General features: G+C 42.0%; 1 protein-coding gene across 3 annotated transcripts in view; it reads left to right on the forward strand.

The window, feature by feature from the left end:
- The first annotated feature begins 206 nt into the window (after window positions 1-206).
- IFT122 (intraflagellar transport 122) overlaps window positions 207-23,157 on the forward strand; it is a 31,411-nt gene continuing 8,460 nt past the window's right edge. The window contains exons 1-19 of one of the 3 annotated variants that reach the window (XM_017735247.1): window positions 207-273; window positions 1,420-1,504; window positions 2,378-2,456; window positions 3,227-3,303; window positions 3,734-3,800; window positions 4,548-4,694; window positions 6,584-6,659; window positions 7,195-7,386; window positions 8,072-8,210; window positions 8,810-9,012; window positions 9,481-9,618; window positions 10,334-10,498; window positions 11,343-11,540; window positions 13,156-13,296; window positions 14,994-15,047; window positions 17,307-17,468; window positions 20,258-20,424; window positions 21,281-21,452; window positions 22,039-22,141. In XM_017735247.1, coding sequence (XP_017590736.1) covers window positions 4,582-4,694; window positions 6,584-6,659; window positions 7,195-7,386; window positions 8,072-8,210; window positions 8,810-9,012; window positions 9,481-9,618; window positions 10,334-10,498; window positions 11,343-11,540; window positions 13,156-13,296; window positions 14,994-15,047; window positions 17,307-17,468; window positions 20,258-20,424; window positions 21,281-21,452; window positions 22,039-22,141 — 2,023 coding nt within the window. In that variant the 5' untranslated portion in view covers window positions 207-273; window positions 1,420-1,504; window positions 2,378-2,456; ... (1 more) ...; window positions 3,734-3,800; window positions 4,548-4,581. The remainder of the gene's footprint in view (window positions 274-1,419; window positions 1,505-2,377; window positions 2,457-3,226; window positions 3,304-3,733; window positions 3,801-4,547; window positions 4,695-6,583; window positions 6,660-7,194; window positions 7,387-8,071; window positions 8,211-8,809; window positions 9,013-9,480; window positions 9,619-10,333; window positions 10,499-11,342; window positions 11,541-13,155; window positions 13,297-14,993; window positions 15,048-17,306; window positions 17,469-20,257; window positions 20,425-21,280; window positions 21,453-22,038; window positions 22,142-23,157) is intronic. The other 2 variants (XM_017735246.1, XM_017735248.1) reach the window with 2 other exon arrangements.

A 23,157-nucleotide genomic window follows, 5' to 3' on the forward strand; every position in this document is an offset into this window, starting at 1 on the left:
TCCGCTCCGAGCGGCTCTTCGGGGCGGGGTCGGGGGTCCCAGCGCGGGGTCGGTCCCGGAGGTTCCTTGTGCTCGAGGAGTTTGTTGGGAATCACACCCACGCTCAGTGTGCCGTTACCAGCGCTGGCCGTGTGACACGTCTGACGGGCAGGGAATGTGTTTTCTGTCTCCTGACACGGAGTTCTTGGTTTGTTTGTTTCCCACAGTATTTACGACCTCGCGTTCAAGCCGGATGGGACCCAGCTGATAATTGCTGCTGGAAACAGGCTGCTGGTAGGGAAACCTTCCTGTCCTCTCTCCTTTACAGCTGTATGAGCATGATTTCTTTCACATTAACTTATGAATATAACCTATCCAAAATCCCCTTATCTCTGTCAGTGCAGCCTCACAGCAACATACATATTAATGCAGGCCAATTCTAAAGTGTTTTGAAGCTTTTTAATGTTTCTTACCAAGTCTTAAGCTCTATTTCCAAAAGTAATGAGATTTAAGTTATTTGCATCATCTCGTCTTCTTGTGCCTTTCCCGAGGTTTGAGATCTATGAACCTGCCCCCAGTCCTGGCACAGAGTGCAGGGGCTGTGCGCATGCAAGTTGCATTAAAATCTCTGTGACGAGGGGAGAGACTCAAGCCCATGTCCTGGCATTGTGGTGATAGGAAAGACGTGGGAACATTCAGCTCAAGCTCAACTGCTGCAAGAGCAGTTCAGGACCAGCTGCTCTCAGGTCTTGCAAAGCTTTCAGATGGGGCAGGTGTAGGAACTGCAGGAAGGGATGGATGGCATGGTAGGATGATGGATGAATGGATGTTTGGATTGTAGAGCTAGAGTTCAGCACTGCAGGACAGCAAGTGTTATTTTCAGGGCTAACAGAATAATGTATTTAGTGATGCTCCTTAGCAGTAATTTATTGTTTAAACATCAAACGTAGAGAAAGATGTTTTAACAGCAAAATGTAAAATATAAAAATAAAAGATAAAAAACCCAATGAGATGTAAAACAAGCTGCCAAACAAGCTGTTGAAAAATGTCTTTTGTGTGTGTTATTTTCTAGTACTGACTCTTCTTTCTTTCTAAGAATTGTCATGTTACAGAAAGCTGTGTGCTAGAAAACATTTGTCTTGTATGAACTGTATGCAATTCAAAAAGCAGACAGAAAAGGAAGTGCATCATCTGTTAGCCTTCAGTAATTCTATATCCTAGTCCTCACACTGGAGGTGTTTAAGGCCAGGTTGGATGGGGCTTGGAGCAACCTGGGATAGTGGAAGGTCTCACTGCCCCATGGCAAGGGAGTGAACTGGCTGAGCTTTTAAGTCCCTTCCCACCCAAATGTGGTTCTGTGATTCACTGAAAGGTTTTTTTGTGTTAAGTTCTTTTGTTTGTATGTTTGGATCGGTTTTTTTTTTCTCCCCATTTGAACAGGTGTATGATACTTCTGATGGAACCCTAATTCAGCCTTTGAAAGGACATAAAGACACTGTGTACTGCGTGGCTTACGCTAAAGATGGTAAATAGCACTTTGGGGCGTTGTTAGCCTGGTTTGTAAAGTGCATCTCTCCCATTTGTGATTGCCCATTGAAATGGAGAAATGGGGGTTGTTTCAATTACAGCATGTGAGTGCTGGAGGCTTGTTCTTTAACAAGTACTGGGCTTTGTTGTCCAGTGGAGGGTTTGATCTGCTGTACAGGTGCTACCTGCACAAATACCTGTAAGGTCACCTGTGAACCCAAGAGCTGTGCTCGCACTGCCCCTCCCCTTTGACTTCAGTGTTAGGTTTAGCACTGGGTGAGTGTATGTTCATGGGCAACGTGAGGAGAAGGCTCACCTCAGAGATTCCTGTTTCTGCTACTCATCTGCCTCTGAGTTTTATTCCTGTAGTTCTTCTATCCCAGAGTTTCTCCTGGTCCTTCATATGTTACGTGCTCACTGCACTGTGCTTCCAGTTCTCTCACTGTCTATGACTCTCATTCAGTGGGACTCACTCTTGTGCTCACTGCACTGTGCTTCCAGTTCTCTGTCTATGACTCTCATTCAGTGGGACTCACTCTGTGGGCTTGGGGGCCTTCCTGGAGCTGCTGCTGTTTGAGTGATGACAGTTCCTGGGACAGTGTACCAGTTTAACTTGTCACTGTTCCCATCAATCTCCAGCCTAGGGATGGACAGCACTGGAAGGACTGTTTACTGGCAAGGCCATGGAAATGGTACAGTACAGCCGTTGGAACTCCATGTGGCTGGGAAGGCACATCCAGGCACTCAGTGTCAGCCCCATTATTACTTGAGCCTTGTCAAGTTCAAGAACTTCTTGCTCTCTCTTTGATTGAGTATTTGGAGTGAAAGTGATTCTTGTATGTGTGGGATTTAAATTATCTCTAATTCTTAGGCAAGCGTTTCGCATCTGGCTCTGCTGATAAAAGTGTGATAATTTGGACTTCAAAGTTAGAAGGAATTCTGAAGTACACGTAAGTGATGCTGTTCAGTTCTGTGCCTCAAAAGCTGATTTTGATTATGCACTGCTGCAATTAAAGAGCACGAGCTGTTAGATTTGGGAGAAGGTTCACTAAGGTCAGAGAAAAGGAGTGATAGGGGAGGGAGGAGGAAAAGAGCAGCTGAAGCATCTGAATGAGGCAGGAAGGCAATTAAAGGCATAAAAGGCAGTGGGGAATCCAGAGAAATCTGTGAATTTAGAGGGCTGACAGAGAACTAGGGAAAGTCAGAATAGGTCAGAATAAAATGAAACATAATATGACCAGTCTTCTATAATAAACTGTAATTCTGGTTCAAAGATCAAATTAAAGATGGGTTTGGCACTTTTGGTGTATTTCAATCATCTGGCTCTGTTTTGAGTCAGCCCTCTGAAGCAGCAACTTCATGTTCTGTTTCCTGACTGCACATTTATCAGGAGTTGGTTTGTGTTAGCTGGTCACTGCACAAAGCCTGCACAAGCACACTTGTTTAGAATTTGGGTACAACCTTCAGACATCTTTCACAAACCACAATTGCTGTACAGCTTTAGCTAATCTTGATGAAATACAGTGAATCCTGTGACTTGGAGACAGTTTTTATAAGGTTTATTACTGATTTACTTTACAGTAATAGCAGATTTTCTTGATGTACTGTAAACCAATCCAATTTCTTTGGCATCTGCTGAAGCTTTCAGCTCACTTGCTGAAAGTCAGAAAAGGGGCATTTAAGAATGATTTATTGAAATCTGATTGTAACTTCATTCTAGGCATAATGATGCTATCCAGTGCGTTTCATACAATCCTCTCACTCATCAGTTGGCATCCTGCTCATCTGGGGATTTTGGTATGTCTTCTCCCTTGAACTTTTCCCTTGAACTAGTGAATTCCATTATAGCTGGATAGCTAAGCTAACCACAGATAGATGCAGCTCTATAACTCCAGAACAGATGGGACACAAAGGTACCTAAAGTTCAGTGACATTGGATACTGATTTAAATCACTTAAATTCAGTGGGAAAGAACAATGTAGCGAGGGGCCACAGGATAAACGTGCGGCTCTGTTACTGGAATTTTTTGCAGACACCCCCTCTGTTACTTAGATGGATTTTTTTTTGCCATTTAATAATAAATATTATGTATTTAAGTGTCATTCTAACAGTGGACAAGACTTTGATGCCTCTAAAATCCCAGCTGAGTTCTCTGAGAGTATTAGTTTCCAGTCTGAACACTGGCACGCACATACTTGTCATTGGGTTTTTGTTTTCTTTCATCGAGGCTTGTGGTCTCCTGAACAGAAGTCAGTCTCTAAACATAAAACAAGCTGCAAGATTACTTGCTGTAGGTAAGTTTATCTGTGTCATTTAAGTTAGTTTCAATACAAACCATTTCAAGTCAGATGGAAGCTTTAAAAAAAAAGACTTTTCCCTCCTTCTTTTTCAGTAGCAAAGTGCTGGGTTATGCTTGGTCCTGTTTATAACCAAATCATACTGAAGGCATCAGAGACCTATTCTGGTCTTGAGCAAGCGTCTTAGGTTCTCTCTCCATCTGGTCATCCATCTTGTACAACAACAATACAATGAAATTGGAGGAGATATAATTGCAATTTTTGTTTGTAGTTCATTCCCTGTCCATTTGGTGTTTTCAGTTGAAGGAGGTATTATCATTGGGGAAGCTGCAGCAAGGATTCATTAACTGAAGTCATTCATCTGACTGAAGAAGAGACCAGAAGAGACCCTAGGCCCCCTCTGTCCAACACCAGACAGTTCTGTCTGATCATGTTCTAAATGTGGCTTTTAAAGCATTTTGGTCTGCTCCCAGACTGCCATCCCCAAAATGTTGCAAATATTGCAAGCTTTAATTTATTTTACTTCCATGTATATGATAAAATGTTCTTGATGAGTGTGTACTGTTGCTATAAATGTGGATTTAGATGCATAAACAAACTGTAAGATTACTAGCTACCTCCCAGAACTCCCCCTTAGAAATATACTTTAATCTAGCATTTCTGTGTGAATGTGCTATATACCATCCTGCCTTCCTGCTGCTGGTTTGTAGTAGCTTACTCTTCAGTATGTGTGTGTTTTCTCAGCTGGACAAATGATGGCCAGTACCTTGCTTTGGGGATGTTCAATGGCATTGTCAGCATAAGGAACAAAAATGGTGATGAGAAAGTGAAAATAGAGCGGCCAGGGGGCTCTTCCTCTCCAATATGGTCAATTTGTTGGAATCCTTCCAGGTAAATAATTTCATCCTTCCTTTTTTTCATGCTGAATAGATTATCCTTGGCTCATTGATTGCAGAAAGGCTTGACTTCTATCCCAGCTGGAACAGGTTAATGCCATCTGTGTTACCTTTTTTAAATGATTATATATTGGGGTTTTGGCTTTGCTGCCTGTCTTCAACTGAATGGAGAACCTGGGAACAAGTTACCTTTTAGATTGGAGATGTGGGATTGTTTAGGTTGGAAAAGCCCTCTGAGTCCATCGAGTCCAACCATTCCCACAGCACTGCCAAGGCCACCACTAACACCTGTCCCCAAGTGCACATCCACATGGTTTTTAAATCCTTCCAGGGATGGGGACTCCACCACCTCCCTGGGGTGCTGTGCCAGGGCTGGACAGCCCTTTCAGAGAGAAATTTTCCCAGTACCCAACCTGAGCCTCCCCTGGCACAGCTTGAGGCCATTTCTTTTGTTCTCTCCCTTGTTCCCTGGGAGCAGAGCCTGGCCCCCCCCGGCTGCCCCCTCCTGTCAGGGAGTTGTGCAGAGCCACAAGGTCCCCCCTGAGCCTCCTTTGCTCCAGGCTGAGCCCCTTTCCCAGCTCCCTCAGCTGCTCCTGGTGCTCCTGACCCTTCCCCAGCTCCATTCCCTTCCCTGGACACGTTACAGCCCCTCAATGTCTTTCTAGAAGTGGGGAGCCCAAAACTGACCCCAGGATTTGAGGTTCCACCTCACCAGATCTACTGAGACATTTTTTTCTTGTTTTGTACTCTTTTTGGTTAATTTTTTTTTAAGGATTTAGGGGTACGTTCTCTTTGGATTGGCGGAGAGAGAGGGGAGCTGTTTATTCATTTGAGTTCAGAGGGAATGTTCTTCCAAATACATGAACAAGCAATTGCTATTGCAGTAGGTGGCAGAATTTTTGGAGTAGAGTAGATGAAGAAGAGGAGGATTCAGTTCACAACTATTTAGAGGAGATCCCACTACTGGATCCAGGCTTGGCAGTAGGCAGGATAGTCAGCCAGGTATAGAAGACCACAAGGAAAAGGAGGTCTCTTTCAACTTGTGAGTGAAACTTCAAAGAAACATGAGTACCTATATTACCTGGAACAGCACTTCATAGGAAGGACTAAGGGCAGAGTATTATGCAACCTCAAATATTCAAAAGATAGGAAATTCTAGATCAATAGTTCACCTGTATGGTCTTAGTTTGTTCTGCTAGTATGTGTTCATCATGACGTAGGTGTGTGCTACCCCCCAGGTGTATGTGGCATGCACTGACCAAAGGGAGGGTGACTTGGCTTGTCATTAGGGGTTTTTTTGTGATTGTTTTATATTCAATCCCTGGCTAGAGGCATAGTCTGCAGCAGAACATTCAGGTTACCATCTCCTCCTAGGCGAGGAGCTGTGGAGAAGGTGACTTTCCTGTTTTGCTCCAAGCTGAACAGAACATGTCAGACTACTGGAATTAAATTTGGGACCTGAAGTCTTTCCTCAGCCTACTGTTGGCCTCACATGAACATTTTATTCTGATAATTGCAGTTCACTCTTGCTCAGCTGTGTAGACTTTGATGATGGCCTTGTACTCCTGTAGCTAAATCAGAATGTGGGCCTAGGTGCTTCACCTGTCAAGGGATTGTTTGCTCCACTGTGTCCACTGCTCACACAGCTCCAGCTGAAGTGATGCTTCAAGCTTTGGGTCATTCCTGTAGAGGAGACTGGTTTTGATTTTGTGTCCCCAGGCTGTTTTCCACAGGTTTAAATGACAAACTGCTGTCCTTTCAGTTTGTGACTTTTAAAGAGTAACATGAAGTGAATTCTGCTAGTCTACTACTTGGTTCTGTGGCTCTAAGAAATTTATTTAAAAATTGCTGTGGAATTGCTACTTTTTTTTTTTTTTTTGGCAGGGATGAACGCAATGACATTTTGGCTGTGGCAGATTGGGGTCAGAAGCTTTCCTTTTACCATCTGAGTGGCAAGCAGGTATGTCTTAGAGAGTTTATTCAATACTCACAGGGTATTTTTGGTTCTGTTTTGTGTCCCTCAGTCAAAGTGTTTGCATACTGGTGCTTTATTAGTTACATTAAATGTCTTCTGTTTTCCCAGCCTTTTATGAGTCTACTGTTTTTTTAACCATTTCTCCTTCAGCTCTTGTTTCTCACATAGCAGCTCAGCTGCTGTCTTGCAGTTCTTCCATTAAAGCCCTTACAGCTCTGCTGGCTTCTGTGACATGGTTCACTGGTTTGAAGAGAACCTCTTTGTGGTTTTTTTCAGCTGGTTAAAGGGGTTTTTTGAGTTGTTGCGTTCTGAGCAGAATGGTTTGGGACTGGAGGGATTCTTGGACATATTTTAGAACTGCCTTTGGGAATCCTAATATAGCCAGTGGTTCTGGGTATTGAAAAGCCATGCATGGAGGAGACGAATGGTATGAGTGATGGCACTTGTTGCCTTCAGAAAAAATGAAATGATCCTTTTGTTAATGTTTTTGATTGGTTTTTTGTTTTATTTTCCCTTGTAGATTGGGAAGGACAGAGTGCTCAATTTTGACCCATGCTGCATCAGCTACTTTACTAAAGGAGAGTATCTCCTACTGGGAGGTTCAGATAGACAAGTTTCTCTCTTCACAAGGGACGGCGTACGCCTGGGCACTGTGGGAGAGCAGAGCAGCTGGGTGTGGACCTGCAAAGTTAAACCAGACTCCAACTATGTGGTGAGTAGGGACATTTTTCTGACTTTTTCACAGGGAATTTGTCACCTAAAGTAAGATCATACATTTCAAACTTAGTTGCTTAGACATTCCTACCGAGGCAGTAGAACCTGAGCAGTGTCTAGGGAGATCCTAGAACTGCCACTGGAATTACAAATATCCTGCAGAAGTAAAACCTGAGCTGTAAGAAGGATATAAGGAGCATAACACCTGCTGTCAAGTGGTAAGACATTTACTGTATTTTGATTAAAAAAGAGGAGGGAAAACTAATTAAAAACACCAGCTAATAGCTTCTGCAATTGACCAAATCTAATTCCATGATGGGTAGAAAATACATACAGGGCAACCGTCAGCCCAAAATGCTGCACTCTGAGTCCTGTACAAGTGGGAAGAGAATGAAAGCAAATCTAAAAATAAACAAACGAACACACCTCCTCTGCAAAATACCTAACCAAAACCCCAACCAAATGAACCCAAGGCCCCCACCCAGCATGGTGTCTCCATGGTCTGTGGGGAGATCAGTCCTCATTCTGCATTGCACTTGAACCATGGTTAAATACAAGTCAGCTGTAATTGGTCTATACATTGCACAGGAAGAGGGACATGGTGTTCGTATAAACACCACACACTCTCCCAATTCTCACCTGTATGTGCCAATTAACTAAAATTATTGTCTTCTTGTGTTCAGGCAGTAGGATGTCAGGATGGAACAATCTCCTTCTACCAGCTGATATTCAGCACTGTCCATGGCCTCTATAAAGATCGCTACGCCTACAGGGACAACATGACCGATGTTATTGTCCAGCATCTCATCACGGAGCAAAAAGGTAGTTCTACACTTGCAGCCTCATGTGGTTTGTTTTGGCTTTTAATTTATCTCCATCAGGACACTTGGAACATACACTGCATGTACCTGACAGGCTGTTGTCACTTTGGCAGTCAAACCATGGAACACACTTTGCACGAGGAGAGCGCAAACTTGGGAGTGTGCAAGTTCAGCACTGACAAGTTTAATGAAAGATGTGGGATTGGCAAAGATACTGGGAGGGACAGGGGCTTTTAAAATAAGGTTTTAATCTCTGAAAATGAGATAAAAATACTATGTGTTACATTTAGCTTTTATTTTCTTTACTTGTAACCTCAAGGATTTGTGCTTATTTTGTTTCTTCATTTCTGCTAGCTTTTTATGGCAAGGAATCAAAGTACTGCTCCAGACTCCAGAACATGCTGTTGGCAAGTCATAAAGGGTGGTAAACTATGACAGGGATAGTAGATTACGTAGATGCAGAGCAGCAAACGTACCTGATCAGGAATGTGCTTTGAATTTTAGAGGTGCTCTAGAGAGATTCAGTTTTACTTTTCTGATTTCTGTATGTTAGTTTTGTGGCAGCTTATACTGTATCACTTTTGTGTTTTTTGTTTCTAGTTAGGATAAAAGGCAGAGAGCTTGTGAAGAAAATTGCAATCTACAAAAACAGATTAGCCATCCAGATGCCAGAGAAAATCCTGATTTACGAGTTGTACTCGGATGACTCTGCAGATATGTACTATCGGGTGAAGGAAAAGATCATAAAGAAATTTGAATGTAACTTGCTGGTGGTGTGTTCAAATCACATTATTTTATGCCAGGTATGTGCCTTAAAAGCTAGAGTAGTCCTGGGCTGTGTTCAGTGTTCAAGGCTGCTGTCCCAGTCAGTGGCTGGCAGGACTGCCCTGTGGGATCTGTTACAGCTCTTGCCAAGGCAGTCTGGCTGTGCCATGCAGTGCTGACATGATGCTGGGCAGCTACTGTGGCATGGCTCAGGTGACTCTGCTTCAGTAAAACAGGCTCTCTAGTGAGTTTGATAAATTAGCACAGAATCCAGGGGTACTTTTGGGTGGGAGAGAAGTACTAGTAAAAGACTAGGGGTGTTTGTTTTTGTTTGTTCATGGGATTGGAAAATCTTAAAGAATTCACCCATTAAATTGAGTATTTAACTGTGTGATTTTTGAATGTAAAAGTAGACACACTGCTAGTATAGGTATAAATGTCTCACATCAGACACAGATTTTTGTCTTCACCTCCCTGCTGTGTTTTATGTCTTGCTGTGTCCTTAGGAGAAGAGACTGCAGTGCCTCTCATTCAGTGGTGTTAAAGAACGAGAATGGCTGATGGAATCTCTCATTCGTTACATTAAAGTAATTGGAGGGCCTCCAGGAAGAGAAGGCCTCTTAGTTGGTCTGAAGAATGGTCAGGTAACACATCATGTCTGGTATGTGTTTTTTCACTGCAAATAAAATGTGTTCTGTGCTCTTAGAGGGAGATCTTAGGAGCAGCAGGCCTAGAATTTTATTTGACAATCTCATTTTGGGATTAAAAATTAATTACTTCTGTCTTTCACATTCTGTGACAGTAAAATTCATACAAATATGTTTAACTGTGCCTAAAAGTCTGTAAGTTGTTAGTATCAACTGACAAAAATTAAGTTCTTGGTGAACTGAGAGCAGGTTTGCCATTAGTTGGGGTTGGAGGTGGGTACATGTCTCCTGATGACCACTTGTGAGGGTGTGGCTGTTCTCCAGGTGTAGGTGCTGTCTGTTTCACACGCCAGGTGGCAGCTGGAAGTGTCAGACTGGAGCCCAGAGGTACTGATTGCGAGGAAGTTGAGATCCTGTGTGTCTTCTCTATGTTTTATATTAATGTATTAATGAAATTGTGTAACTAGTGGAGAATCCAGGATGCATAGCATCTGATTTATCTGTATAGGCTTGTGACCTAGAGCATGTTGTAGCAGCCAGTCTGCTCAAGAAACCTCAAACTGGAAGCATTTCCCTAATTTTATTGCAGTTTGTCTCTGAAAAGCTTGCAATTTCATCACGCTTTAAACAGCACCGAAGTTTTTACCTGCTATGCTGTTTCCTGTTCTAGGGACAGAAATGTCTGGAGTGACTTTGTTTCAAATCTGTCTAGATCCTGAAGATCTTCGTGGACAACGCCTTGGCGATCGTGCTGCTGAAGCAATCCACAGCCGTGCGCTGCCTGGACATGAGCGCGTCCCGGAACAAGCTGGCCGTGGTGGATGAGAACGACACCTGCCTCGTCTATGACATTCATACCAAAGAGTTGCTGTTTCAGGTAAAAATTAACAGTTGTTAGGGTTTTTTTAAAAGGTGGCGTGGGAGGGCAAGAAGTACTTTGGAGCACAGAACATCCCAAAAGTGTTGCTGCACAGGAATTCGTTTTAACTCATTTAAGATATTAATCCCATCTTGTAGAATTTAACTGTGATCTGTTTATGAAAACCACCTTTTCAGAGATGTTGGAGTAGGAATGAGAAGACAGGAAATCTATGTGAGCAACAGGTGAATAAAGAGCACTTAAATATGTGACCTTTTCAGTTTAATTTAGAACTCTGCCCTGGTTCCCTGTGAAGCATTACAGTTCAAGAGCATTTTAGTTTTAGTAGTACGAATGGAATTAAAGCCTGAACATCTTTGTTCATCTGGTGTTCGTAGGCTATAAAAGGAATCATGATAATGCTCTCTTCATTGGCAGTTTAGCAGTCACTTATTAATGTTGATTAAATGTTTTCATAACACACTGGATAGCAAGGATGGAGTGCTGCAAAGATAGGGTCTGTAACTTCCTTTGTGTAATGGACTGAGGAAATGATCAATTAAATGTTCTAACTAACGGTATATTATTGTGGAATTTGGTATAATGTTCTACAGTTTGATAGTAGACATCACTAGTAAATATACATAAAAGGCAAGACAATTATAGCTGTGTATTAAAATGTAAAATACGTCCCTATGAATCTGTTTAGGAATATTCTAGGCTTTAGGATATTGCAAATGTGAATAATTGGTGTGTGTACACACCAGGCTGTAACGGGTCAAACGTTGTAGCTGAAGGAGGCATGTTTCTTAGGAAAGATGTGATTGCATCAGTTGTAATCCTGAGTTGTTTTGCTCACTAGGAACCCAATGCTAATAGCGTGGCCTGGAATACCCAGTGTGAGGATATGCTTTGCTTTTCTGGAGGGGGTTACCTCAATATCAAAGCTAGCAACTTCCCCGTCCACCAGCAAAAACTGCAAGGCTTTGTTGTGGGTTACAATGGCTCCAAGATCTTCTGCCTTCATGTTTTCTCTATGTCAGCAGTTGAAGTTCCGCAGGTAATCCTTTAATCTCATTAAGTGTTGCTTTATATCTCATAAACATGAATGTTTAACAAGTGAAGAAGCTTTTCTGAGATTTACTTGTATTTCATTACTAAAACGATTGCAGTTCACACTTCCTTCGTTGTTATTTAAGTTATATTGTGTGATCTATTTTATTTTTGTTTCTTTGGCATTAATTAAGCTAACCTCCTTTTTGCTGTTGGTAATTGTTTCTGATTCTCCCTTTCTACTTGCAAATGCACGTAATCTAATATAGTACAGGCCTTACCTCCTGCAGTATTTTTACTGTGTTCTCCCTATATGACTTTTCCCCAGTTGTAATTTCATTTTTCTTGAATATATCAAATACTGTCTTATTGTTGCTTCATCTAGATATGTTTAGGCAGTATTTAAACTGTATATTTTAGTCTGAATGTATAATACATGTGTAGTCTTTATAATCGGAATTTAGGGATTACCTTCCATAAAATGCTGTTTTCTGTGTCATGAGATGCAATGGAAGTCCAAAAAAAAAAAGGAAAAAAAAAGCAAAAAGATTGTGACTCTCTGCATCCAGGCGTGTGCAGGATTTGCCTCTGAGAGTCAATGAAGGAGGCAGAATGCCCTGTGCTTGTACTGACTAATGCACACCTGTGTTACAGACCCGTCTGTCCCCTGAGGCCCTGGGCAGGTCCTTGATGAGGCTCTGGGTTGCCCAGGGTGGATGGCAGCCACAGACAGGGTCACCAGGCCTTGAACACTCCTGCCTGCCTTTGGTATGCTGTAGGCACTGAGACACCACAGAATTACTGTGCAGTGTCAGAGAGGCAGCTTTTCCAAAGCTATGCTTTTGGAAAGAGGGAGTACCAAAGGGTGTACAATTTTCATATAAATGGATAAAAATAACACAGAAATGGACCTGTGTCCTGCTGGGGTTGCAAACCCAGGTTAAGGCACGAGTGTTGCAGTGCTCCCTGTTTCCTCAGAGGGCTCGAGCTGTGGCTGCAGACCCACATCTGTCTGTGTGTGCCACCCTGCAGCAGCTGGCAGTTCCCTGCTTGGATTTCCTTTAGGGCAGGGGCAGGTCCTTGAAAGCCTGAGTGTCTTTTGGGCCTATATAGCCACAGTGCTGATAGAACAGCTTTGTCCTCGAGCTTGGGGCGGAAGGGTTACTTCCCATGGCACCCTTCCTGTGTGTCTGGGTGTTTCCAGGGACGCGTCGCGCCCGGCAGTGGTGCCACACCTCATGCTCTTAGCCTTTGCAAACACACTGCCCCTCCTTTGCTCTGCTTCTGTAGTACTAGAAAAGCTCAGTGTATGTCATATTTAGTATGTTCAATTCCCAGAAGAATTCACATTCTTAACTATTTCCTCATATTGCAAGGAACTGAAGATTTCAAAATGGATGAGTTTGGAATGTCATTAACCCAGCTTGTTTAAAGATATGATCATGATCACCCCAGAATGTTGTTCTGTCTGTGTACAAAACCCAGATGTTTATTCTCTGGGCAGCTTGTAATGGTTGTGATTAGAATATATCTTTTTTCCCTCCAATGTTTGTAGAGAATTTTATTAATATATCTGAGTATTATGCTTTCTGATACATGTTTTTTTCTATGGCAATCCTCAGTCTGCACCCATGTATCAATATCTGGAAAGAAAAATGTTTAAAGAAGCCTATCAAATTGCCTGTTTAGGAGTGACTGATGCTGACTGGAGAGAGCTGGCCATGGAAGCCTTGGAAGGGCTGGAGTTTGAAACTGCTAAAAAGGTAAAGCATATATTTAGTCGTTTAGCAGAAAGCTTGGGTTTTATATTTATATTTTTATGTGTGTGTGTGTCTGTGTGTGTGTGTGTATAATGCATGTTTTATGACTGGAATGCAAGTGATGTTCCTGGGTTACTGTCTTGCTTGTCCTTAGTGTGTCTTGTTCCACAAACAAACCAATTGTTTGTTCTGTACTCAGGATTTTGAGATGAGGTTTTGAACTGAAGTCTAATGTATCTCTCTAGGTAAATGCCATGTTCTAAATCAAGGTGTTCGATAGAAAGAAAATGGTTTCAGCTGGAAGATGTGTTAGTGGGTTTGGGGAAGCAGAATTGGGAAGCCGTTCAGCAGCGCCCAGCGGGTGGCAGCACAGGATGCTCAGCTTCCCTACTGCTACAAACTTGCCCTTTTCCTCCCTAAATATTTAATATAACCTCAGTACAAATGTGAAGATTTCCTGTTCTTTGTTATCTACCCATTAACGTTCTGTGAAGGTCGTGGTGATGGGATAGTGTCATTTCAGTCCTTTTCTGTGTGGCATGCCTTGCTTTGGAGAGTGGTCTATGAGAGGGCATATACTGAAGAACTGAGATTTTCTCTGGTATGAAATACTTCCCTATTTTCTTTCACCACCTCTTCTCAAATAAGTGAGAGCAAACTGAGTTCGGTGTCATGAATACTGTATGAAAGACAAAGCATTCTAAAACACACTGAGAATGGTCTGTAATGATAGGTATCTTTTAATAACAGATTTTTTTTTTAAAAAAGGAAATGAAATGCTTTATTTTTCTTTTTTTTTTTTTTCTAAGTGGAGGCATCAGAATAATTCCAGTCTCATGTATGGCTTTATGCAAATAGATACTTTTAAAAAGAAGTTTTCAGTGCCTCCTTGGAATTTTAAAGTAGTGCCCTCTTAGAATTAGAGCGGATTAATTCGAACAAAAGCGGCTTCTTGACATTAAAGGCTCTCATAGCTCCTAGTCCAATCCGATGTAAGCAGAATACACTGTGCCCTCTTAAGTATTAGTTTGGTTGGAAATCTTGAATGTGCAGCCCAAAGAGTTAAATTTCTGTTTTGTGATGCATGTCAGGAATAAGTGCTGAGTTGCTGCAACTTGCACGTGACTTTGCCACTTGAGACTTTGGGTTGCACATTCATCTCCATTTGCAAAGATATTACACTGTCTTACAGTACTTTTATCTTATCGTCTCCTTACTTCCTTTCCTCTCTCTGAGCTCCTTTCATGCTGGATTTTCTGAATGGTTTAAAAACTAGAAGCATATGCAGCAGGCTTTGGCAATACAATCAGTTATATCCCCTTCCTTGTAATAGTTTCCTGAAATTTCCTCGTCTGTGTCACACCTCACATCAAAATGGAGAAGCTATTAAATAGCCAGAATAAAAGCATGTAATATTTTAATTGACACTTTCTATTTCTTGGGGGACTGGTATGCACAGCTCCTGTTCCCTGCTGTGCTGCTCATGTCAGGGCCGAGCTGTTCTGGTTGTACCTTGTCTCCTTTCCTGCAGCAACTCAGGGGCCACAGTCATAGTCAGAGCCCCCTTCAGGTTTGGGACTACACAAACTCAAACCCAGCTGTCATTTTTGCATGAAGACAGCTTGATTCATGCAGAATAATATTTGGGTTTTTCTGGGTTTTCAAATTAATGCCTTTTATTATTTTATTACTTTCAATAGGCATTTACCAGGGTACGAGACCTTCGATATTTAGAACTGATCAGCAGCATAGAGGTAAGCCAGTGTTCAAGATGGTGTATTTTCTTAAACTTATTACTGTGCCAAAATCACTACTTCCTGTTTTGGAAGGAATTTTGTTTGGATAGTGCTTCTGACAGTTGGAGATGTGTTTGAAGTGAAAAATCCTGATTAGTAGAGGTGACTCAAATTCTAATCGTAGGATTGGAACTTCATGGACCAGAATGTGGGTGTGGGATGGGAACTTCTGTAACTGTCTTCAGGAGAACTGGAAAAACGTTCAATATTCAATTAATAATTGGTAGAATACTACTTTGCTGACAGAGCTTAGTATAGAATACTTCATAAACATGAGTTCATTAAGCTTTTCCCTACCCCCTGGAGGTAGGTAATTACTATTATCTCCTCCTTGCAGGGACAGAAACAGGCTCAGAGAAATGAAGTGACAAACTCAGGGTCTCATGACAAGTCTGTGACAACTGGAAATAGAATTTGGGATTCCATACTTCCATACTGTGCTCTAATCACTCCTTCCTATTCTTTTCACACTTCTTGATAGAATTTCACTCAACAATAACTGTCTGTCATGAGCACTTGAAAACACATACATCACCCTTGTCCTTCTGCAGAGATGGCAAGATAATGCTTAAAGATCTGCATGGAGATGGCATAAAGGGAATTTTTATTCCTTGTGTTAATTAGATTTACACCTTCTCTTAAAGGATACACTCCTTGTCTTCATGTCTTCAGAGCTGCCTGCTGCTGTCAAAATGCCAGCTGGTTGCAGTGAACTTTTCTCTTACACAGGACAAAGGTCTGCATTAAGAGCCTCTTCTTCTGTTGGTTTTCTTTTTTTTTTCTTTTCAAGGGTGTAGGTAGTTGAGAGTGTTCTCTCACCAGTAGTAACCTTTCTTTTCCACATATGCTTCTCCAGATCTGCTTTTATTGAGGATATTCTGGATTTGTCGTGTCATATCCTGTTTAAGAAAGATTCCCCTTATAAGCAGGCATAAACTTACTTTCGCATGTCATGAAAATGCTCCTTCTGCAGTGAGTTCTACATCCCCACTTTCTCTCACCTGCAGTGGATTGGATTCCTTTTAAGGCTTGTAGGGGTGTAACTAAGCATACATCTTCCATTAATATGATGGTTTTCGCTCAGTAATGACACTTTTTTTTCCTAATTGATGTCAGAGAAACATAGTTGCCACCTCTATCTGGCAAGATTCTGTGGAGTCTTGTAAAAATGGTGTAACAACTCCTCAGATTTTTCATTTAACCAAGTTTTTGAAGGGAACTTTGAGCACCAGCTCAGTGTCAGCCCAGTCAGTAAGTGTGACCAGGGAGTGATGGCTGAGCCCCTTTGGCAGCAGAGGATTGAATTTGGATGCTTGTGGAACGCTTTTCCCCTTGCATGCAGTTTTCTTTAAATCCAGTTCGCAGCTATGTGTTTGTCTATGATGTGGGCTAACTGCAGCAATAATTTTATGCCAGGCAGGGCAGTGGAGTGTGTCCAATACACAGGATAAGGCACACACATTGAAACACACACGTGCCTGCAAACCTGTGTCCTGGGTCCCTCCCAGTCTGGGTACTGCTGCAGTTTGATTCATGTGAAGGGTTTCTCCATGGCTCTGCACACACATGAAGGGTTTCTGCTTGGCTCTGCACTCTCACTTTTCTCATGGTCCCTTCCCAGGCAGTCAGAGCAAGCAGTTCTGGTTACCAGCAGAGCATGTACAGGTGCACTGGAAGTGACTGGTACTGACCCAAGTCCATGAGCTCTTGCATGTGGGGCGAGTGGAGGTGTCGCTGGTTTGTATTCGGAGGCAGGCTAACATACTTTCTGAATCTACTTATTGCTGGCAGTTACCCTCCTGTTTGTCATCCCACCTGCACATATTGTTAATTTAGCCAAATTATGTGCTAGTGACTTTGTAGGGAGAAAATGAGGAGCCCATCAGATGCCTTTTTTAAAATAGACTGGTGTAATGATAGCATGTGTTCATTTTCCTGTGTGAAATCAAGACAAGTGATTTTTCATCGCTTTGGTTTGTATAGTGACATTTAATTTTGCTCTTCGTAATTTTAATTAAGGAGAGATTTAATTCTTTAATTATAAATTCACCAGAAATGTAGGAGAGGTGTAATTATGATATCCCGTTACAGGTTTTTAATTATTAACAGTTAAAATCTAAGCCTGAAAATCTTAATTCCTCAAGGGCTGTTTCTCACCTAGGTCCTGATCATCTAGAATATTTTCTACATCTCTCTTCAGTTTTTCTATTCTTCCAGGACCGGAAAAAGCATGGAGAGAACAACAATGACCTGTTCCTGGCAGATGTTTATGCCTACCAGGGGAAATTCCATGAGGCAGCGAAGCTGTACAAAAGGAGTGGCCATGAAAACCTGGCTCTCGAGATGTACTCTGACCTACGCATGTTCGACCATGCAAAGGTAGGACTTGGCACCTGAACATTTACATGCAGAAGTATTGATTTACCTGTAATTGTTTGCAAAGTATGATCCTACAAAAGATTTTGAAGAAATGTGGGCTTTGAATTCCAATTTTATTTTCTCAGGTATTTGTTTGGAGTTCATTTGGCTTATAAGGGGAAAAGTGTCTCTGGCCTGGGTGTAACAGTGGCATTTTCCTTCAGAGTCTGCTACCAAGGCAGCAGGTTGTGTTTTGTAGAGTCTCAAATACGGCTGTGGAAATTCAGGGCTTTTCAGTGGATTCTTTTGGTGACACCACCAGCAACTCTTGTGGTTACATAGCATTATCCATAGTAATTTTCCTTCTTTTAAAACTAAAAGTTTTGGGTGTATGACTCCTTCTTCTACCTTATCTTACTCGAGAGTCCCTTTTTATTTGTTTGTCCTCCAAAGATGACAAGGTAATACACATGTTATAATAAAAATATATTTGTGTCAGAGTAAATCAGTTCTATATCGATGCATTTTAAAAACTGCATAATATGCTAACCTAGAATATTTTTGTTTACTACAGTATTTTTTCCAAAGATTCAGTGTCTTGGCTTTTTTTTAAACTCTGTTTCCATGTAGGAATAAATTGAATATAATTCTAAAAAGTGATGTTTCTGTATGGTGATAAGAAGCATTACTTGGCTTTTAAGTCTTCTATGGTGTTTTCTTATCAAAATCCCTGAGAATGCATGCACTGTTTAGTCTCATTCATCACTCATCAGAGCCTTATTCTGCCCAATCCGGGACAAAGAATTCACCATGACATGCACAGAAGCTCTGTAGCAGAGGTTCCCCAAGCCATGCTGCAAAGAGATCTTTTTCTTCCAAGAACTCAACAGAAACATTTGGGGGCTTTGCTGATGTAAGCCCGACTTCCGCTATTTTTGGCTGATGAGTCTTTGTTAGCTTCAGTGTTTTGGCTCCTCTTGAACATAAATTTAATTCATACAGGAAAATGTTCCCATAAGTCTTTGTAAGAACCTTTTAATTCTTGGCTGTAGTCATGTCTATATTTAACCAGTAGAGAGCAAGAGGTCTCATGTCTCCTGTACTTCAGAGTGACTTCATTCAGAGAAATTCAAGATACTTCATAAGGCAGCTTGTGCAGGGAGTGCACAGGACATGGAAGAACATGTAAAACCCCCTTGTTGGCCAGCTATTTATCCAAGGAAAGATATATGGGGGAGGGGTGTGTTTTTGTGGTGGTGTTTTCACTGATGCTGCCAGAATTATTCAAAGGGACCCACAGAACCTGGTTTCTTGTGCATGACTTTGATGAGGTCTGGACGGAAGGTCCAGACTGGAGGCAGAGGTTGGGAATCCTTTGATACCTGGTCACAGGCTCGTTATCACAGCACTGGATCACTAATTACTGGCAACTCACAAAAAAACTGTTTATACTGTGAGAAGCTAAGCTTAGCCTTTGATTTTGGGCTTATTTTGGTGACCTAAGCTGGAAAACAAGTCATGCCAAAGAGGTTGTTTGACTTCACTCTTCAATGCAGTTTTCCATATTCCAAGGCTGTCAGGATACCTGTGTAGCTGTTCCCTGGAGCAGGGCTGTGCTGCAGGAGGCAGGCCTGGGGCTCATTTAGAGCTGGCACAGATGGGGTGCAGCTCTGGCTGTAGTGGAGAACTGCTGAATTGCAGTGGTGAAGCAGATCTGGTGTGTGGGTGCTCCTTGTAGAGGTTTTTGCCCATTTGTTGCTTTGGTTTTGGCTTTTTAAACCTCAATCAGAATTTGCCAGAAACACAGAGGATACAGAGTTTTCCACTCTTTTTCCACCTGTCATTTCTCCTCTGTTCTGATTTTTCTTTTGATAGAAGCTGTTTAATGGGCAGTAGCCTGTTCTGTTAACAGACAAAATTGCCCTTAATCGATCTTCTGGTGTTGAAGAGGGGTTTTATACTTTTTTCCTGGCACATGATGTCAACAGATGTGAACCATATGGTGCCAGAGCTTTAGTATTGGCAGAAGAAGCTGAACTAACTATTAGAAATATTTCCAGAATGGTTGTCAACACAGGGTCCAGGCTTGGTGTTTGCATTCCTCCCACAAGTCCAAGCAGTGCTTCAGAGCACTCTCACTTTTGAGCAGCTGTGGTTCTATCCTTGCAAAAGAACTTCGTTGATATATTTTTTAAAATATCTTGTTTTCTGCAAAGACACTTGATAATTACTTCAGCCTTTAGTTGATTGGTGGTAGGGCATCCTGATGCCAGCATATGATTAAGTGGATGTGCTGTTGTTAACTGAGCATGTGCTGGGACCAGCTCGTCTTTGAGAATGAATCCATACCTGCTTGGCTTGCAAGAGAAAATCTGAAACTTGGAATTGATCTGTTAGAGTTTTTAGATTAGTACCATTTTGTTTTGGGAAGGCCTTTTCCTGACAAGCTTGCAGAAATCTTAACTCGTATCCACCGAACCAGGCTCAGCAGAGAACAGGAGGGGGCATTAGTGTTGCCTCTGAGGCACCTGCATTGTCCTTCTCTGGGGCTGGCCAGAACCTCCTGCTTTTTGTTTTTTTAATTGAAAACTGTCTAAATGGGAGATTTGCCACTGTTTCCTCCCAGACCCAGGGCCTTGATGATGAGCTGCTGAAGGCTGGCTCAGTCCACGTTGCTCTCCATGGAGTATTTCTGTGCCTAGGAAGCATCATGATATCCATTACAAAAGCCTTTATGTATTTTAGAGTTTAGACTGTAATGACGTTTGTGACCAGAAGGTAATGCAGTCTTTTGTATTGCACTGTTGCAGGAATTTCTGGGATCTGGAGATCCCAAAGACACAAAGATGCTGATAAAAAAACAAGCAGACTGGGCCAAGGATATCAATGAGCCAAAGGCAGCAGTGGAGATGTACCTCTCTGCTGGCGAGCACATGAAGGCCATCGAAATCAGCGGGGACCACGGCTGGGTGGATATGTAGGTTTTTTGCCACCTCAGAGATAATATATATTAAAAGCTTGAATGAGATATTATGAATTCCACATAATTTTAAAATAAGACCATATGTGTTTGGTATCTGCCTTTATATCAGGAGTATCTGAAACACATCTATGATTAAAAATGTTTTAAAAGTTGCATATGTTTAGAGGGTAGGGCCATAAATATATTACAAAAACAAATGCATTACAGCAGTGAAGAGTATGCATGGATTCATCTCCAATATGAGATTGTCTAAAATAGCTTGAATGCCTTCAGGGTAATCACCACAGCAGTAATTGTACCTGGTAGCCCATTGCTGCTGTTCTCATCTAGTGGGTAAAGAAGTCACCTGGGGCACGGAGTCTTCAGAAATTCTGTAGCTGCTCCTGTTGCTGGTCATTTCTCACCAATGTAGGTGGCACTTTGGGTCATTTGCTGAGCTGCCTTAAGATCTTGGCCAGGCCCCTCAGCCTGCTCTTGCCTCTGTTTTGCTGTGTGGCACAGGGGGTGATGTTTATTCAGGAGTCTGTTGCTCAGGTCAGGGTTGGGGAAGTGTGTCCTGTGCCACTGAGTCATGTAGGATGTGTTCCCTCCTTCTATCTGCATGGCTCTGCATGGAGTCTGAGATACAGAGCTGAATGTGTGAGTAAAGAGGGAAGGAAGGGGTTTGAGTTTGCAAGAGGAGAAATGCTATTTGGAATGTTTACTGAAACTGTTTAAAGGGTGTAGCATGGTAGTACTATTATGATGTTTATTAAATGTTAACTGATTAAAGGTGAAGTTATGACAATAATTAAAAGGCAAAGCACCAAGGCAGAATCTGAAACATCTGGCTTCTTTCTGCTGAGTCTAGGTTAATCGAAATTGCTCGAAAACTGGATAAAGCTGAGCGTGAGCCTTTGGCCAAATGCGCCTTCTATTTTAAGCAACTTGATAACCCTGGCCATGCTGCAGAAACCTACATGAAGGTTGGTGACCTGAAAGCATTGATCCAGCTCCACGTGGAGACTCATCATTGGGAAGAAGTAAGTGTGCCCTTGATTTCTGTTTTGAAAACCACTGCTTCTTACTGTCACTGGTTGCAATAAAATAGGGAGGCAAATGTCTGGCTCCCCCGGCATCGTAGTGAGGGAGAAGCAGGCAGGAGAGAGGGAGGGAGGGAGGGAGGCTTCTGCAGAAGGATTCAGAGTATCTCAGTTAATCGTGTATGCCAGCATGTGTTTGGTGGTGGTGTGGTTTTCTGAAAGTGAATCTAAATTGCATTTATAGTGTTACTTCAATTTCTTTAGAGGATGTATTCAGTAAAAATACAAATATTTTTTGTCTCTTGCTGGGAAATCTACTAAATTTCCTGGATAATCACTTTCAAGTCTTCCTGTTTCAATAGTCAGTCTGTTATTATGCTAAGCTACTTTTCTCTTGTTGATTGCTTTCTATTTTAAAACACATAAGTTTTCTATTGGAGAAAATATGGATTACACTCTCTATTATGTGTATATGTTTTATTATGAATTTTATTAGAGCTGAAGGATTGATGCCATGGAATATTCTAAACCCTTGAACTGTTTAAACCTGGCAATATTCTAAGAATTAATTTTTTATTTATGTCAGGCATTTGCTCTGAGTGAAAAGCATCCTGAATTCAAAGATGAAGTCTATGTCCCTTATGCTCAGTGGCTGGCAGAGAATGATCGATTTGAAGAAGCCCAAAAAGGTGAGAATGTCACTGACAGATCACTGCTCGCTCCATATTTGCTCCATAGTTCTCCACTACAGAATATGCAGACTCTGCCTTGGCAAATTTCTTATCAGTGGTATTCAAAACCAAATATAATCCATGTTTTCATGCTGGTTTTAAAGTAACTGGAAATCTCCTTATTTTATAGGAAAGTGTGATGGATGTATCAAAAATTATGGCATCTAAATATATGTCCAGATTTTCTATCTTGTACATCTGAGTGTGGCATGTAAGGGGTATTTGGCCTATAATCCTGTCTTAATATTTTTATCCCACAAAAATTCAAACATTAGCAGCCGTCTTATAAACCTGAGTGAAAAACATAATTTTTCTTTGTATTTAGGTAATACTGGATTTGCACAAGTAAAGTTTTCCTGTTTCTTTAAGCTTTTTGTGGGGTTTGTTTGGCTTATAAGATTACATTTGAACTGTCAAGTTTCCATCCTATGGAAAGGCTTCAAAATTCAGTCCACAAACTGTTCCAGAGACAAGGAGCTGTTGAAGTGAGCTCTGTGTGAAGCCAGGAGGGCTTCAGTGCAGTGCCTTGGCTCAGGTGCAGTTCCATGTGACAGCTGCACCTGCTGTTCCCTGAGCCAGCTCGGATCCAAGCCTGGCGTAGAAGGGCCCAGGTAGGGAACAAGCTGGGCCTGATCTGTCTCTGCACAAGACGAGTTTGTGTCTTGGCATCAAGACTTTGAGCACCTGGTTTAGGGCAGTGGGGTAGTTTGCACTCTCTGAATGCAGGTTATAGGCCCCATTTGTTCCACAAAGCCCTGTGCTGCTGGGGCTCAGCAAGTGTAGATGCCCAGAACTGGGGGAGCTGGAGGTCCTCATGGGACTGTTGCAGTCTCGTGTGAAGTCTGGTTCGAGCTGAGCTGGCTTCACTCAGGCAGCAGCAGTGCTGTGGGGTCGGGTTTTTTGGGGGTTGATTCCCCCCCAGCCCCATTCCTTTATATGAAGACTGCATTGGCCGAATGCATGTTTGCCAAGTG

The sequence above is a fragment of the Corvus brachyrhynchos genome, unplaced genomic scaffold (assembly GCF_000691975.1).
Source record: "Corvus brachyrhynchos isolate BGI_N302 unplaced genomic scaffold, ASM69197v1 scaffold95, whole genome shotgun sequence".
In the NCBI taxonomy this organism is placed as follows: Eukaryota; Metazoa; Chordata; class Aves; order Passeriformes; family Corvidae; genus Corvus; species Corvus brachyrhynchos.